Raw genomic sequence first — 19,738 nt, 5'->3', positions numbered from 1 at the left:
AGAAAAAAAGTTGAAAGAAGGTGTGAGTAATCAATTGTGCCAAATGCTGCTGACAGGTCAAGTAAGCTAAGAACTGATGATTGACTTAATATGTGGAGGCCATCAGTACCTTAGATAAGAGCAATTTCAGCAAAGAGGTGGAGTGCCTACTTGGAATGAGTTCAAGAAAGAAGAGAAGTGGAGGAATTAGAGACAATAAGGACAGATAACTTGTTCAAGGAGAAATCCTATAAAGAGAAACAAGTAAAGGGATCAGTATCTTTTCTCTATGTCTGGAATGCTGTCTATGTACTCCCACTTCACCTTCCCCCCCTAGATAAGCCCCCCTTTTTAAGATTGAAAACTGTTTATCTCTTAATCATGTTTTAAATCTCAGTTGCAACACCAGTTTAGATCTAATCTACAGTGGTCAAACCACTGGTTCTATGCTATCAGAACAATTTCCCATCTTCTCAGATTTTATTACAAGTGGAAATCATAATATATATATATGATTACTAGATTTTTGTCCAAGATCATGGCATCTGGTCCCATCACTTCATGGCAAACAGATGGGGAAAAAATGGAAACAGTGACAGACCTTATTTTCTTGGGCTCTAAAATCACTGCAGATAGTGACTGCAGCCATGAAATTAAAAGACACTTGCTCCTTGGAAGAAAAGCTGTGATAAACCTAGACAGTGTATTAAAAAGCAGAGATATCACTTTGCTCACAAGGACTATACTCAAAGCTATGGCTTTTCCAGTAGTCATGGACAGATGTGAGAGTTGGACCATAAAGAAGGAAGAGTGCTGAAGAATTTATGCTTTTGAACTGTGGTGCTCAAGGAGATTCTTGAGAGTCCCTTGCAGAGCAAGAAGATCAAACTATTTAATCCTAAAGGAAATCAGTCCTGAATATTCATTGGAAGGACTAATGCTATAGCTCTAATACTTCAGCCACCTGATGTGAAAAGTTGACTCACTGGAAAAGACCCTTTGCTGGGAAAGATTGAAGGAGAAGGAAAAGGGGACCACAGAGGATGAGATGGTTGGATGGCATTCCTGAATCAATGGACATGAGTTTGAGCAAACTCTGGAGATGGTGAAGGACAGGAAAGCCTGGTGTGCTATAGTCCATGGGTTAACAAAGACTCGGACACTACTTAGCAACTGAACAACAACAGCTGGATTGATGTTTACATGCCACCACACTGTAAGCTCCCTGAGGCAAAGTTGGACTTGAGCAACCTGTGGTCATTCAGATCAGTACCTCTCCAACTGCACAGGACCCTCTGATGTTTTTCTGCTCAGAGTCATATTCCTTGGATTTCAACCTGGGAAGGACAGTTCTATGGGCAGTACAAATCCTACCAAGGGCCTTCTCAGTTATCTTCCTACATAAGTGAGTCTCTTTCTAGAAAAGGATATGAGCTCTAGCAAGGGGCTTCACTAAGTCAGTATTTTCTGACTAAAGCTTAGCCTCCAAACATGACAATTTCAGCAGGCTAACTGAATTTTCTGTACCAGAAATCATTTCATGAAAAGCAATCTTAAAACAGGCTAGTCTCTAAGGTTTGATGAGAGAAGAATCTATGATCTTAAAAGAAAATGCTCAGATTTTATTAACTCTGTTAACCTTAAAGTAGGTCATAAGATACCATATGAAATACAGAAATTCATTCCATTTTTTTAAATTTTTTTGTTCACATAAGAAAATGGATATCATGTCCTTCATTTTACCTTGAAGCTGCAAAGAAGCTTGTGATTTGGTAACCAAAACTGGCATAGTAAGCATGTTCCATGATCGCCATCAACTGAATGCAATTATATCCTGTATAAGCAAAGGTCAAATAGAGATTAAAGGCCACATATTAAAAAAAGTAATAAAAAATATATAAACATAGCCCCCTGTTTAAAAGGCATTAAGTTTCACACACAATCTAATGTCTGGTCATTTTAAAAAGTTCTACTACTTTAACATCTTTTTTTGTCTGACCTTCTAACACAAAATTGGACAGTTAGTTCTTGAGGGTTATAGTCTAGCTATTTGAAATGTCTTTATTTTAACAAGTAATAAATGATATGCAAATATACTCTTAATTTGGCTTTAGAATATTAAAGATGACAATCTGCATATGCTAAACTTCAGTTGCACTTGTAATATTCATTTCGAAGATTATGAAAGCCAAATAAAAGTAACTGATTGCATGCCATGTACATTATTTCACCTTTTTCTTTATATTTCTCTTATTTCTAGCCTAAGTTATACCATCAAATCAATTTTTCTAAAAGGTGGCTTTTATGAAGCCAGCATTAATGCTTCTACTTTCCACTTCCATTTTCCATTTTTAGGTGTTTCTAGCACCTAAAAAATTACTCACAGTCATCCATGTGTAAACCTGTGTGCACACACACACAAGTACACACACATACATCTTTCCTTAATCTATCTGAAAATGTTTTGCTTTAACTCTAAATGAACTGGCTCAAAAAGATACATATGTATTTTTAAAAGTTCTTAATACTTAAAAATACTTATTAATGTGTTTTTAATGTAAGCAAATAATCAGAGTAGAGTAAATTTTGGTCTTCTTAAAAAACTAAAAAATTATTTTTCTTCAAAGAAAAATTTGGTAAAATTTTCAAATATGATTGACTGTCTTCTGCAGTGTACATGTACATAGAAAATATTCCTATTCTGTTCTCAAAATCTAATTCATTTTAGTATAATTTCTTGTGCACATATTTTAGTACATAATTAACGCTGGAACAAGTATAAATTCACATTCAGAAGTAGGGATTCATAAGTTTAAAGGACAACATAAACTCCATGATTCAGAATCTGTTGAAATGTTATTACCTTTGGCTTTGCTGTTAAAAAAGAAACAAATTAACTCTCTCAGTTTAAATATGTGTGTAAACTATTGCTTAATAATATGTCAAGTATAATACTTAATAACAAAATATAGAGTGTGTTTTTTATTTCTCCATTATGTAATAAGTATTAATCTTATGAGCAAGTATCAACTTGTATATTTTATTATTCATTTTATGTCATTAACCATTCCTAAACTTATTTAACAAACTCCAGGAGATGGTGAAGGACAGGGAAGTCTGGCATGCTGTAGTCCATAGGGTCACAAAGAGTTGGACATGACTTAGTGACTGAACAACAACAAAATTATTTATGGTGAGAGTCCTGGACTATGAAATTTAAGCACAAAGAAAAAGAAAATGTCTGTTCTGCTGAAAGTTCTGTAAGATATAGGTCATAAACAATGTATTACAGTATGAGATGAGAGAACATCTCAAATATAACAACCTTAATATAATATCTATTAAATATAATTCACATTAACTTCTCCATACATTTAATTAATTATGCTTTCTGGAACCTGACCTCACCATCTCAGGTAATCAAAATGCCTATATAAATGAAACCTTCATCATGAGAGACTTTCCTCTAGCCAAAATGTGGACTGCCTATTAGAAACAGACTAATTAAATGTAGTTTATCTTTCTGCCTAGCTACTGGAGCAGGTGCTAATATACTGTGAAATGATGAGAAAAAAACCTATAAAAAGAAGATAACAGAGCATTCCCAATCAATAATCTGACACTATACTATTCACTCTCTTGTTTGTTCCCATGAGACAGGGTCTGTCATTAGAATACAATATACAAACATCTAGAACAATGTGTCTCACACAGAAAGATGCGCCATAAATATCTGGCAGATAAGTCATACTACAGAAGCCATATCTACAGTGACTCTGAAACAAAATGAGTTCCAGTTACTTACCAATGTAAGATCTTTTCCCTAACAGACTAATCCGAACAGGCTATAATCAATGACCACTTAAATTGATAAAAAATTCTCTTCTGCAGAAAAGTAATTATGCTTATGTATTTATCTACAATTTTGGAAGCCATCAATTCACATTACTTAAAATTGAAATTGGAATAATATCTTGAATTCTTATGTTCTATCTTTATTCCATTTCTCTTTTCTATGCTATCACTATTACAAGGCAATTTGAGAAGCCTAAAATAAAATGCATTTCTATTACATATTTAATCTCTTAACACAAAAAAGACACTTGTAATTAGCTTTTCTAATAAGAGAACAGACTCATTAAAATTTTATCTGAATAAAAATCACAGTTATTACTTACCAAGGTCTTTGATTCTTGGTAGTACATTGCATGTAAAATGTTTATAAGAAGCTATTTTTCCTTCATAGGAAGAAATTCCCACGTGAGATTCATAAATTCGTAGACCTTTTGGCTTCTTTGGTTTGGAATGTTTAAACTACAGAATATTAAAATTACATATAGAATTAGACCAAAAATGCAGATATGACACTAACCGATTAAGCATATTAAATGAAATGAATTAACTCAAACACTTTGAAACTACTTTCACATACAAAAGGCACTGTCTACCTCCATTAAATTTTCTTTTGGGAAAAAAAAAAATCCTTGTTAGGATCATGGTAATAGACCTAGTTTAAAAGAGAAGTCATGCAATGACTTATGGCTTATCACTGAGTGAAGATATATTTTGAACCTAAGCCTTAGAGAAAACATAAGAACTGTGAAATGCATATATAATGATTAAATGCAAAGCATTTATCAACAAGCTTCAATAACTTAAAGGACAGAAAATTGAGCTCAAAGATACTTATAACTCTTGTCAGTAAGACAGCCTTAAAAAATTACTTCAATTAATGTGAAACAGATCGCCAGCCCAGGTTTGATGGATGAGACAGAGCGCTCGGGCCAGTGCACTGGGATGACCCTGAAGGATGGGATGAGGAGGGAGGTGGGGGTGGTGTTCAGGATGGGAACACATGTATACCCATGGCTGATTCATGTCAATGTATGGCAAAAACCAATACAATATTGTAAAGTAATTAGCCTCCAATTAAAATAAATTAATTATTATTTTTTTAATTACTTCAATTAATACATTCATGAAAAAACATACATTCACGAGACATCCTCATTGTTCCTAAGGACCCTGATTCTGCTTCAGACCCAAACAGTGAGAAATATTACACCACTGGAGTCTTTGATTAATTGAAATTTTATTTAAAATGTTTAAAAATCAGTATTCCTTATCAGGTAGTACACAGAGATTTACTGTTCTGCCCTACCCCTATTTCAGAAACACACGCTCAAATAAAAACTCACTTCTACATTTTATTGGCTACAGATGATGGGCTCTGATCTATGTATAGCAAACAGGTGCACTATGATGTAAAATATTAAATCGATGGTGAAAAGAGAAGTTGAACACGACTATAAAAGTTATAAAAGTAAAAGTTAATTTTCCTAGGAATATTGGGCAAGCATTTATTTAAAGATGTGTTGTTCTCACTTTATACGAGTATTCTGGATCCCACTGTATCCAATCATAGTTCACATTACTGCCTTCACGAGTCACATACTTCGCCCATGGTGAAATACGGTACAAGATTTCTCCACTTTTACTCCTGATAACAAGCTAAAAAGAGAACAAGATGTTATTGCCTTAAAATACTTCCAAAACTCTAAGCTAATGCATGACAGCCTATGAATACTGTGGCAAGGAAGGAATGGAGGAATGAGCTTAAGAATCTACACTGCCATCCAGATGTGTGACCTTAAGGATGTTAAAATTCTATGAACCCTGCTCTCCTCATCTGCCGTGGTATATGATCCTTAAAGTCATTTCCAGCTTGAATATTTTATGATTCTCTGGCAATTTCCATCATTGCCAACCAACCATTATAGTAGTTAATTAAAGTAAGCATAGAGTAGATAGCAAAAGACATGAATATTATTGCAAGCTACTGTGAATAAATCAATCAACAGAAGGAACGAATCTTACTATGTTTAAAAAAAAAGGTGATGAGTTATATCACTATCTCTTCCTTTTTCTTTTCATAGCAATTAATGATAACATTTTCAAGAGGCTAAATGAGAAAAATGGGTTTTGATTAATAACTGCATTATGTAGACAAACACTACCTTTCAAATATTTTTTACTTTTTACTTCTTGTACACCTTATTCCAAGTATGCTTTACCATATGAAACCAAACATTTTCCTTTTTAACCATTTATTTCTATATTTGCCAATAGTATCACTAATGCTGTCAGTACAAAAAATAACAATAAAAATGCAAAGGCAATTTTTACAGAATCCACCAGTTTAGACTTAGTACTGAATATAGGACTTTGAATTTATCAGCATGGTTAGACAGCGAAGTGAGCTACATGAACAGAGTTTCCGAGTGACTAGAATATAGTTTTTTAAAGCTTTCTTTTTAAATTAATTAAGCCTTCCAAAAGCAGGCAGCGTGTAACAAAAAATGTTCAGATCAGGAACTAATCTAAACGCTGAGTGACCAGCACACCCTAAGCATTGAGCAAAAACATATTCCTCAGTCTCCTTTAATTGAGAAAAGCTCAAGTATGCATAATTACTGGTAATTAAATATTTGTAGAATGCTTTATAGTTTAGAAAGGACTTTCACAGTCATACCTCACTTGATTCCAGTGAATCTTTATAACCCAAATATTAAGTGAGATTAAATGAGCAGCCAGAGTCCCAAAGTTACCAACTGGTAGAACTAAAAGCTGAGCAGAGCTTCTGACACTCACTTCCTTTTGCTTAACAGGCTTTCATGGCACTTCTCTCCGACACAGAAAAAGAATAAATCATGATTTAAGATGGAGGGGACAGGTGAGTGGTAAAAAGACATGTCTAACTTACACGAGTTCAATTTTATCTCTTTAGTTATGCCTCCCACTTATTAAAGCCTATCACAGCTAAGTACTGCTATTATTCAAATAATTATCTCAAAAACATAAATGAATAAGATCAACAGTGTAAAGGAGTATTTTATCTTCCAAAATGTGTTCCTTAAGTCATGTACATTTCTAGTATAATACACACAGTGTTATATGTGAGAAAAGGCATTTTGCTCACTCATCAATCCAGGACAGGCTATGGGAAATGAAATACCAAAAATTGGTTTTCCATGAATAGCACCCTGCCTGATCCATCCACCTATCTTTTCTCTTTTTTGCAAATGACTCTACAATCCCCCCAAAGGTTGATCATGAATCAATTATTATTTTTCAAGGTATCTGCTGGCAGAGAGAATATTTAAAACTTCAAGCAAAGAACATATAAAATTTCCTTATGCTGAATATAATTTCCACATTCTTCAGAAAATTACTTATCTTACAGTACACATGAATGTCTTTGGAGGCTACTGAGTAATAGAAGCTGGAAGGAAGATTCCTTCTATGGGTCTTCCTCACTCCTACATATTTTGCTGGATATACTAACTATATAAGGTCCTACTGACTAGAGAGGCCATTTCTCAGAAAATGGTTTGTGGCATGCAACCCTGAGGAATGAGATAATGTTTTCCATGAACACAATGGACAGGCTTCCTTAAGCCTTCTATAACAGAAGGTAAACACTCCTCAGCTATGAGGCAAACTAACTGTGTGCATAGCATCAATATAGACCACACGGCATCATCCCTATACGACTTGGAAGACAAGGGGAACTACTGCAAACGAGGGGAACTAGTGCAAGTCTCTGATTCAGGGGTCCTGTGTTTTCTACCAGAATCCATGAAACAGTACCAGGTTAACTTATCAGCTTAAAGGTACAACAAAATAAAATCCTATACCTAACAATGGATTATTTACTCATTCTTGAATGACTTTAATATTTTTGTTACCAAAAGTTCTAGTTCTTCATTTCTATTAGTGTTTTATATTAGACATTCCTATTCATCAATTTTTATAATGTTGATGGTTGACGTGGAAACTTTTAATTATCCAATTCTTTCCTTTTTTTTTTTTAGCAATAAAAGTAGAGCCTGGATCTCTGAATGATATGTAAAACAATGCTTCCCACCAAATCTGGATCATTTTACTGTAATTATTACAGAGAAGGGAAATTATGTTCTCGATTCTTTAGACTCTTGAATTGAAGGGATTTCTGCTACAGAAGTTTAGGTTTTCCTAAGAAATATACTCGCTGAGAGTAGCCACCTCTCTTTGCCTTTGATTTGTTATTTCTAAATTGTTATAATAACCAACTAAGTGTATTATGAAAGTGAAAGTCGCTCAGTACTGTTCAACTCTTTGCAACCCCATGGACTATACAGTCCATTGAATTCTCCAAGCCAGAATACTGGAGTGGGTAGCGTTTCTCTTCTCTAGGGGATCTTCCCAACCCAGGAATGGAACCGGGGTCTCCCGCATTGCAGGCAGATTCTTTACCAGCTGAGCCACAAGGGAAGCCCAAGAGTCTTATAGTAAATCTAAATAACTCAAACTTGAGAGACAATCCAGTGGGTGAAAAATATGGTTTTTCTGGACTAAACTCTGCTCCCAAAATCTTTTCGGAGGGAGAAAGGGGAGAGATGAGTACACTTCCTGAATTTGTGCTTGCTTGAGTTCAGATTCAGATAAAAGATTTTTTAAATGAAATAAGACTTTATATCATTAATTTACAACTTCAAAATAGCACATGTTACATGGAAAATTGAAAAGAAAGAGCTAGCTTGACTGATTTTTCAACAATAAAGTCTAACACTTGATGGACAGAAGCGTTTACTCAGTACTGCTGCTGCTGCTGCTAAGTTGCTTCAGTCGTGTCCGATTCTGTGCGACTCCATAGACAGCAGCCCACCAGGCTCCCCCGTCCCTGGGATTCTCCAGGCAAGAACACTGGAGTGGGCTGCCATTTCCTTCTCCAATGCATGAGACTGCAGCCTACCAGGCTCCTCCATCCATGGGATTTTCCAGGCAAGAGTACTGGAGTGGGGTGCCATCGCTTTCTCCGTTACTCAGTACTAGCAAACTGAAAATCTTATTCACTACTAATATGAGTATAAAACAGCATGGATATTCTAAAACAGCAATTTGACAAAATGACTCTAAAATTTTTTAAAAAGTAATTCTCAATGACTCAGCAGTTCTAATTATAGAAGTTTGCCCTGTGAAAACAATCAGAGAAGTGCCAAAAGAACTATATTGTTACCTATTAATCTTAGTATTATATTTATTAGCAAAAAGAGAATGTTTGAATAGTGTATGCTTGTTAAAATTTATACAGTAAATTATATTGAAGGTTACAAGAAAATTATTTCAATTTATACAGAAGAATGCATGAAAAGTGAAAAGTGAAGCCACTCAGTCATGTCCTACCCTTTGCGACCCCATGGACTGTAGCCTACAGTCCTACCAGGAGTCCACCAGGAGTCCAGGAATCCTACCAGGCTCCTCCACCTTTGGGATTTTCCAGACAAGAGTACTGGAGTGGGTTGCCATTTCCTTCTCCAGGGGATCTTCTCAACCCAGAGAGAGAACCCAGGTCTCCCGCATTGCAGGCAGATGCTTTTACTATCTGAGCCACCAGCAAGTATCTTCCTAATGTGAATACTTACAAACCCAGAGACTAAAAACTATTTAAGAAACAGAAAAAATACTGAGATGGTTGCCTATGGATAGATAAATTAATTATAGCTTTTATTTTCCAGTTGTATCTTTCTTTATTGCTATCAATTTATTTCCTTGTAGAGCTTCTATAACCAGAAGAAAAGTATTTTGATAAGGATTGCCAACAGGTTAATTATATAATTGTGAACACATTTGTGGACTTGTGCTCAAGTTGCACATAGGCGTGTGTATAAGTGTTAAAAACAAAAGTTTAAAAATTATATTAATATCACCACATATCACTCTAAAAAAATCAAATTACTTTAAAAGAATATACTAAAGAAAATAATATGATGAAGGTTGTAGGGGAAATCGATAATTTATATAATTATAATATTTTGTAACTTAGTAAACATGACATTAGACTCCATTTTCAACGAGTCAAATTATTTCATTGACTTATGGGAGGTTAACATCAAAAAACATTATGAAATTAAGGAGTGAATAAAATAAACTTCTACCTGAGAAAAACTCAGAATGACTTAATGAAGTATATGAAGTCAAGTTTTATTTAAAAACTGATATTTAAAACTTGAATATAAAATATAAGAAATAGTTTGGTAAAATAGGGAAGAAGTAAAAATAATTATGTCTGTGTGTATATTCATTCAATCCAGGAATATCTTTTGAAATGCTTCTTGTCAAAAGATATTGTTCCTTTGAACTGGAAAATCAGTGAGATAAGATGCTTCTCAGGTGGCCAACAATTTATATGAAAACAGAAGATGTGTTCAACCGATTAGATGTGTTAGTATATTCTGTAAACTGGTATTGCATGTAACTCTCAGTTTCATGACTGAATGTAGCAAATCAAGAGAAAAGGCACAGATATTGAGAAATATAATTCAATTTGCCCAGGCTATATTAGCAAAATCACAACTACATTCTATGAAGAAAATCTTTTCTTTAAAAAAAAATCAGGTGAAAAGAAAGATATTAATAAAGATAACTATTTAATAGAGTACAGGTCAAAGTTAAAAGAAGCAAAGTAACTTCTACTTTCTGAAGCAACAAATTCTTTTAAATAACCTCATTATATAATATCTAAAGTAATTGATATTATATGTAATATATAAATATATAAGCATATAATACAAAAATACATAATTGATAACATATGCATATTTCAAAAAACAAGAGGTACAATCATACGAACATGCAAGGCTAAGTATCAGTATTATATTGTGCGTTTTTAAAATAAAAAATATATATATACATACATAGAAAGATAAATATATAAAGGAAGGACATATAATAATTTAAAGTAACTTTTAGAACAGAGTGGGGAAAAAATAAAAAAGAGCATTAAAAAAGGAATTGTTATTGTTGTTTAGTTGCTAAGTCATGTCTGATTCTTTGTGACCCCATGGACTGTAGGTCATCATTGCTGAGCTTCAGAATTGATGAGAGCCTTCCAAAAAAATGAATTTGTAATATGCAGCTTTGGCTGCTAGACTACTCCCATGTAGTTATTTCCAGAGGTTGAACAAAAAAGTCACTCTTTACATGATACAAATAAAATTTAATGTAAGAAGAAGCTAACGGGCTATTTTTTTTTACCCAATTCTTGATATATTTGTTTCATTTAACTGAGATTAGACTATTTAAATAAATAATCAGTTGACAATAATAATAATATTTCATTCTACGATTTCTAATCAGGAATATCAGAAACACTAATATTAAAAGGCTACTTATTTTATTGTGACTTGAGTTTATATTTCAACTAATGAGAAAAGAAAGCTAAGACACTGATAAAAGTATCAAGGCAGTTTTCTAATAACATAATAATAATAATTAGTATTTTTTAGAAAATTATAATTTTCTAATAATAATAAGGTCCTCAAATATAAATGTACTATGTGAATAAACTTTTATAAAATGACATATAATACACTGTTGAAAATATATAGATTAGAATTATATATCAGCTAAAATTGGCATTATCATTATTTAGATATTGAGCCTGATATGGTTACCAATAAAATTACTTTGTAATTTGACATTTTAAACATTTCCTTTTAATTTTTCTGGATATTACAGTTCATATACTTTAGAGATGTCCATCTCTGTTTCACAGCTAACAATAATTTTCAATTAAACAAATTTAAACAAGCTGTACGCATAAAAAATTATCATAAAAAACTGTCACACCCTGTGATGTCCTTAACATCTACAATGCTCAGAGATTCAGGGAGGTAGAAAAGAGATTAAATGATTAGACTGAGTCTCTTAAGTTCTTATGTTAAGCAATACTGGACATTATACAAAATAGAAGAAAAGGCAATATTCTTGCTAGCAGCTTGATAAAGAAAAGACAGAAATCAGTTGACTTTCAAAAGCAGTAATCTACTGATGAATTTTCACTGGCTCCCATTATTTACACTTTACTTCAGTCACACAGTCATGTCTGACTCTTTGTGACCCATGGACTACAGCACGCCAGGCCTCCCTGTCCATCACCAACTCCCACAGTTCACCCAAACTAATGTCCATTGAGTCGGTGATGCCATCCAACCATCACATCTTCTGAGGTCCCCTTCTCCTCGTGCCCTCAATTTTTCCTAGCATCAGGGTCTTTTCAAATGAGTCAGCTCTTCGCATCAGGTGCCCAAAGTACTGGAGTTTCAGCTTCAACATCAGTCCCTCCAATAAACACTCAGGACTGATCTCATTTAGGATGGACTGGTTGGATCTCCTTGCAGTCCAAGGGACTCTCAAGAGTCTTGTCCAACACTACAGTTCAAAAGCATCAATTCTTCGGCGCTCAGCTTTCTTCATAGCCCAACTCTCACATTCATACATGACCACTGGAAAAACCATAGCCTTGACTAGACGGACCTTTGTTGGCAAAGTAATGTCTCTGCTTTTGAATATGCTATCTAGGTTGGTCATAACTTGCCTTTCAAGGAGTAAGCATCTTTTAATTTCATAGCTGCAGTCACCATCTGCAGTGATTTTGCAGCACCCCAAAATAAAGTCTGACACTGTTTCCACTGTTTCCCCATCTATTTCCCATGAAGTGATGGGACCAGATGCCATGATCTTCGTTTTCTGAATGTTGAGCTTTAAGCCAACTTTTTCACTCTCTTCTTTCACTTTCATCAAGAGGCTCTTTAGTTCTTCTTCACTTTCTGCCATAAGATTAGTGTCATCTGCATATCTGAGGTTATTGATATTTCTCCCGGCAATCTTGATTCCAGCTTATGCTTCATCCAGCCCAGCGTTTCTCATGATGTACTCTGCATATAAGTTAAATAAGCAGGATGACAATATACAGCCTTGACGTCCTCCTTTCCCCATTTGGAACCAGTCTGTTGTTCCATGTCCAGTTCTAACTGTTGCTTCCTGACCTGCATATAGATTTCTCAAGAGGCAGGTCAGGTAGCCTGGGATTCCCATCTTTTGAAGAATTTTCCTCAGTTTGTTGTGATCCATACAGTCAAAGGCTTAGGCATAGAAAATAAAGCAGAAATATATGTTTTTCTGGAACTTCTTGCTTTGTCAATGATCCAACAGATTTTGGCAATTTGATCTCTGGTTCCTCTGCCTTTTCTAAATCTAGCTTCAACATCTGAAGTTCACGGTTCATGTATTGCTGAAGCCTGGCTTGGAGAATTTTGAGCATTACTTTACTAGTGTGTGAGATGAGTGCAATTGTGCAGTTTGAGCATTCTTTGGCATTGCCATTCTTTGGGATTGGAATGAAAACTGACCTTTTCCAGTCCTGTGGCCACTGCTGAGTTTTCCAAATTTGCTGGCATATTGAGTGCAGTACTTTCACAGCATCATCTTTCAGGATTTGAAATAGCTCAACTGGAATTCCATCACCTCCACTAGCTTTGTTCGTAGTGATGCTTCCTAAGGCCCACTTGACTTCACATTCCAGGATGTCTGGCTCTAGGTCAGTGATCATCGTGATTATCATCACACCATCGTGATTTTCTGGGTCATAAAGATCTTTTTTGTACAGTTCTTCTGTGTATTCTTGCCAACTTTTCTTAATATCTTCTGCTTCTGTTAGGTCCCTAGCATTTCTGTCCTTTATTCAGCCCAGCTTTTTATGAAATGTTCCCTTGGTATCTCTAATTTTCTTGAAGAGATCTCTAGTCTTTCCCATTCTATTGTTCCCCTCTATTTCTTTGCATTGATCTCTGAGGAAGGCTTTCTTATCTCTCCTTGCTATTCTTTGGAATTCTGCAGTCAAATGGGAATATCTTTCCTTTTCTCCTTTGCTTTTCACTTCCCTTCTTTTCACAGCTATTTGTAAAACCTCCCCAGACAGCCATTTTGCTTTTTTGCATTTCTTTTTCTTGAGGATTGTCTTGATTCCTGTCTCCTGTACAATGTCACGAACCTCCGTCCATAGTTCATCAGGTACTCTATCAGATCTAGTCTCTTAAATCTATTTCTCATTTCCACTGTATAGTCATAAGGGATTTTATTTAGGTCATACCTGAATGGCCTAGTGGCTTTCTCTACTTTCTTCAATTTCAGTCTGAATTTGGCAATAAGTAGTTCATGATCTGAGCTACAGTCAGCTCCCAGTCTTCTGTTTGCTGACGGTATAGAGCTTCTCCATCTTTGGCTGCAAAGAATATAATCAGTCTGATTTTGGTGTCGGCCATCTGGTGATGGAGTCTTCTCTTGTTTTGTGGAAGAGGGTGTTTGCTATGATCAGTGCATTCTCTTGGCAAAACTCTATTAGCCTTTGCTCTGCTTCATTCTGTACTCCAAGGTCAAATGTGCCTGTTACTCCAGGTGTTTCTTGACTTCCTACTTTTGCATTTCAGTCCCCTAAGCTTTGAATAAAATTTACTTTAAAACACACCATCACAAGTCAGGTTTTTTTTTTTCCCATTTTTAATAAGAAATAAGAAATTTTTCAAGGTTAAGTCTTGTAACTATAGCTTGAGTAGGAACAGTTAAAGGATTTCTCTAATGAAAATGAAGGCACTAAAAAAAAAAAAATGCCTTACAAGAAAAGGTTAAGCACACTAGCTACGAAAAAATAAATTTATAATATGACAAAAATGAACATTAGATCAAATTGTATCAAATTGTTGCATAAAGGTTACCTATGCACAGAATAGAGACTATTTTTGACTATACCTTATAGCTACTTTGCTCCTGACTTAACAGCAATTGTAGGATTACAGAGATTAAAACATTCTCTTCTGTAATACTTACACCTGAGAGAGAAGAAACTGCAGAATATTGCCCAAAAGAAATAAATGAAGATCAGTAACTGTTTCTCCTAAAAACAGGTCCTTATTTAGAATGATTTAGAGAGACATATGCTCCTGTATCCATAAAAAGGAGTATTACTCCCATAGGTTTCCATCCCAGTTCCCCAGCCTTCTAGCCTAGTTAAAAATTATTACAACAATAATATATTTTTGTGTTACTGTCTTTTGCCTGAGGCAAATCTTTAAAGAAACAAACAACTAAGTAGAACTGATAAAGTGTTTGCTTCATTTCAGGTCCATTACATGAACAAAAACCTTATAAAGTAACATCACTACAAAAAGACAAAATCCAAAGGGATTATGCAAGATTTAGGAAGCCAGCATTGAAAATATCCCTGAGCAAGTGAGTATAACTACTCTTATGAGAAAAGAATAGGAACAAAGCTGCAATGTTGTAATCAGGTAAAGACTGATTAGGTGACTTAGACTAGAAAACAAACGAATTACACATGATATAAAAATATAGGATTTAAACTTCTAAGATATTGGGCGATCAATACAGTAATAAAAGAAAAAAAAGCCATGAGAAGGGGAAAAAAATCAGTAAGTTTTCATTACTGAAAAAGGTGTGCTTTAAAGAGACTCACCCATGGGCAGTGAAGGCTAGAATTCTATTAAGTAAACACAGGTATAATCCGGTATAACACCAACAAAAAATATTAAGAAGTAGTTTTAGAAGTGCTAGATGGGAGAGTATTATCATAGGATGAGTCAAATCTCACTTTAAAATACTTCATTAAGTATAATTATAAAAATCTATATGGTGATAAGTTGAATCATTTAAAAAAAAAAGAACATGATTCTTAAACAATCACTCTAAGTGCTACTGTAATGAAGTAAAATATAAAGTGTAGGGGTTGGGGGAGAATTCATTTACCACCTTAACAGAAATTTAGAAAAACTCCAGAAACTAAAGATAAAATATGTAATTCTAAAAATCATAAGATCTTTTGAGAAAACACATATACTTAAATATACATTGAGACAATCTCCAAGAATGTAACTAATGACTGTTAAATAAAGAAAACAGTTAATAATGAAAAGAATTCAGAGTACCATTTAAATATTCTTTGTAAATTAAGGCTTAATAATACGGGGTAAAACACTCTCACTCTTTCCTTCCGCAAAAGTCACATATTTTGTCAAGTGCAGGTTCTATCGAGGAAAAGCTAAAACAGGTATGTATGAATTACAAAATACACAGTACACCCATCTAATGAGCAAGTGATTAAACAGACAACATAATGAGAAACAGATAATGAGCACATGTGAGATACAAAACTCGAAATATGCATTTGGATAATTTCTTATCAACTGATAGCGACAATGGGAAAAAGTAGTGAAAAATAATATGAGTCTCCACAATGCAGTCCCCAACTGAAGTGTATTTAAATTATTAAACATAGATAGTCCCACCTTATGTAGATAGCGAAGGCACAGAACAGCAAATGAACTTTGATCTCCAAGTGTGACAAGCTCTCCGGAGAAGCAGGGAAACTCAATAAAGCACACAGAATGCCCACCTGACTTCTGCATGAGGCTCAGACAATAATGGGCTGAACTGCAGGACTTATGGTTCACTGTTTTCAAATATATAAATATATACTTCATAAAATAAATATTATATGTATAAGATATGCAATCTTATACATATAAATATTTATTTTACTCAAAGGCTACCCTGGTAGCTCAGCTGAGTAAAGAATCCACCTGAAATGCAGGAGACCTGGGTTCAATCCCTGAGTTGGGAAGATCCTCTGGAGAAGGGCATGGCAACCCACTCCAGTATTCTGGCCTGGAGAATCCCCATGGACAAAGGGGCCTGGTGGGCTACAGACCACAGAGTCACAGAGTCAGACATGACTGAGCGACTATAAGCATAGGATACACACACAAAAAAAATTTTTTTTTTTTTCCAATCAGGAGCATACTGAGTCACTTGGGGAAATTCATGGCTTACTGGCATATTTGAAAGATGTTAAAGATGAACAGAATGAAGAGTAAAAAAAAACTTTACATTGAAGAAGATTAAAAATTAATGTTGATATTTAACATACACTTATCTGTGCCACTCAATAAAAGAATTCAGCCTAAATGCAAATATTCAAATCATAAAAAGATTATATAGTATGTACATTACCATGCAAAAAAGGTCCTGTAGGTATTATTATTTGAATTCACTATTATTACTTGGCCAAAGTGCAAATTCTTCTATTAACTATAACTAAAAATAACACCCACCTAAACAGTAACAAAATGTGATTTTCTTCTGTTTCCTAACACATCAATAAAAGATCAAATACTGCAAATACTAAACAAAAGCTCTAAAAAATCAATGCCTATATAATTTTTAAAAAGCACAAAATACTTTTATTAAAAATGATACTCCTAAAGAAAAATGAAGTGTTCAAATTCCCAGATTTTATAATCATATTTAAAATCTACTATGCCCATATTGAAGGACAAAAGAATTAAAGACTGTAAAATAAATGCAAGATATTTCACAGTACATGGATACTTCTAGAATCAATGTTCACACAAAGGGAGCAATCAGGGAACATGTATTTATGGACAGTTTGATTTTTCTAGATACCTGTGATTCACTTCCATAAGCACTAAAAAAGAAAAAGAGAACGTTTTATAGTTATCTTTCCAACATGTATTATGCGTTCCCTTGTGGCCTTAACAGAGGGAATTAAACATTTGTGGAAATTGATTTGTATACGCTGAACTGTGACATGTTTAGAATATGAACATGTTCCCTGAATTCAGTAAAGAGAGTATTAGACTTTTATATGTGTCTTTGAAAGCAGTTTGCAACCTTGGATGAATAGTGAGAACCACCTGAGGAACATTTAAAAACAAAGATGCTAGAGTCCTAATTCTATCCATTATCACTACCCTAACCTGTCACCCTTGATTCTGATTCTGTGGCTGCAGTCTAGTATCTTAGGAGATAAAAGCTAGACCTGAGAAAGCAAAAGACTAAGGAGCCACAGGGGCCAGTGTTACAATTATAAAAGGATAGATTTTTACTTTTAAAAAGTTATCACCCAAGAAAGAAAACCAACATTAAAGTTATAAGGAACCTATTTTCTAAACCTTGATAATAATAAATACCTTTGCAGATGACAAAACATATTTTGCAATACAATTTGTCTCAAACTATTTTGAATTTTTATTTCTTATTCAATAATAAATTATAATTTGTTTTCATTCTTCGTAGTCTAATCTCCCTAATTATTCTCCATCATTTTGTAAACTTTCAATCATGAAAGGCAACCATGCTAGCTCAAAATTTATTCATTTGTGGTCCTGAGTACACCCATGAATATTCACTGATTTATTTATCAGAAAATTTCCACTGCACTTAAGAAGACCTCATAAAAGAGTATGGAGAATCTATTCAAGTTTTGATCTTATCCTATAGCTTAGCCATCATTTAAAATATTTCACAATTTCTATACTATGTATCACATAAATCATATTGCAAAATGATATTTATGGTTGCTTTAAATGCCATTACTAAAACTGGATGATTGTCTTTTCAATACTTTTCAATGGGATTCTTAGGAATCACATTTATAGTCTTTATTTAAAAGTTGTAGATGATATTGGCTCTTCAGTCAGTCAAATCACTTTCTGGCATTTCCCCCTATTACAGAAAGGATGGAAAGCTTACAGTCACATTTTTCACAATCCCTTGCAGCTACGTCTCTGCATCTAGTAGACACACCCAAGCAAGATCTGGAAGAAAGAAACTAATACTTCAGTTAAATCAGATGGACATCAATCATTTTGCCTAAGAACCCTGAATGATACTTAATCTAATACAATTCTAATAAATCTACATAGGCATGAGCAGCAGAAAACTCAAAGACAACTGCTGCTGCTACTGCTAAGTCGTGTCCGACTCTGTGCGACCCCATAGACAGCAGCCCACCAGGCTCCCCCGTCCCTGGGATTCCCCAGGCAAGAACACTGGAGTGGGTTGCCATTTCCTTCTCCAATGCATGAAACTGAAAAGTGAAAGTGAAGTCGCCCAGTCATGTCCAGCTCTTCGCGATCCCATGGACTGCAGCCCATCAGGCTCCTCTGTCCATGGGATTTTCCAGGCAAGAGTACTGGAGTGGGGTGCCATCGCCTTCTCCACAAAGACAACTGACATGCCACAATTAAGTAGCTCATAGACTCAATTTCCATTTGTATCCCTCTATATACAATTACATATACATTCAGAATCAGCTTTTTCATGAGAAATAATCACACAAAAAGTGTTTGAGTGGGGAAAATTCTTTTCATCCTGCATTCAGTTTTAAACTAAATTTAAATTTTATAAGCAGGGTGTTATGATTATCATGCAAAAGGAAGCAGATGTTGGCAATACACAGTAGTCCTCAGAAGAAACAAAGAAAATGTTGGGGGCAAGGGGAGAATACTTTGAGCCTAAACTGGGATTTGAAAAAAGTACTCTTATCATGCAAAATAAGAAAAAGATAGTTTGACCTAAAATAGGGCAAGAGTTTAAAAGAATACATCAAATTTGGATTATGAGATATAGAGTCAAAGTAAGTTTGAAAAAAGCAGTGGAGAAGCAGGATCATATAAGAAAAAGTTGGAGGTAGAACCTGGAAAGTGGAGACCTAAAGAATTGGAGAAGAATGGACCAGATTTCAAGATTAGATGGGTGAAAATAGAAAACTCCCAAGATAAGTCTAGAGTAACAGCGCTAGAAGACAACCAGTCTAAGAAAAAGTGAAAGTGTTATTCACTCAGGTGTGTCCAACTATGCAACCCCATGGACCACAGCTTGCCAGGCTCCTCTATCCATGGAATTCTCTGGGCAAGAATACTGGAGTGGGTAGCCATTTCTTTCTCCAGGGGACCTTCCTTAACCAGGGATTGAGCCTGGGTCTCCCACACTACAGGCAGATTCTTTACTATTTGAGCCACCAGGGAAGCCATAGATATGCCCAAACCTGGGCCTAAAATGA

At 34.7% G+C, this 19,738-nt stretch overlaps 1 protein-coding gene across 1 annotated transcript in view; it reads right to left on the bottom strand.

Moving 5' to 3' along the window:
* The window catches only part of GBE1 (glucan (1,4-alpha-), branching enzyme 1), a 313,528-nt gene that overhangs the window by 154,859 nt on the left and 138,931 nt on the right, over positions 1-19,738 (bottom strand). The window contains exons 4-6 of the mRNA XM_010844338.1: positions 5,365-5,490; positions 4,158-4,293; positions 1,723-1,813 (exon numbers count right to left, since the gene is read on the bottom strand). Coding sequence (XP_010842640.1) covers positions 1,723-1,813; positions 4,158-4,293; positions 5,365-5,490 — 353 coding nt within the window. The remainder of the gene's footprint in view (positions 1-1,722; positions 1,814-4,157; positions 4,294-5,364; positions 5,491-19,738) is intronic.

The sequence above is a fragment of the Bison bison genome, unplaced genomic scaffold (assembly GCF_000754665.1).
Source record: "Bison bison bison isolate TAMUID 2011002044 unplaced genomic scaffold, Bison_UMD1.0 scf7180017864200, whole genome shotgun sequence".
Taxonomy (NCBI): Eukaryota; Metazoa; Chordata; class Mammalia; order Artiodactyla; family Bovidae; genus Bison; species Bison bison.
This window is presented reverse-complemented; position numbering and strand designations above follow the sequence as displayed.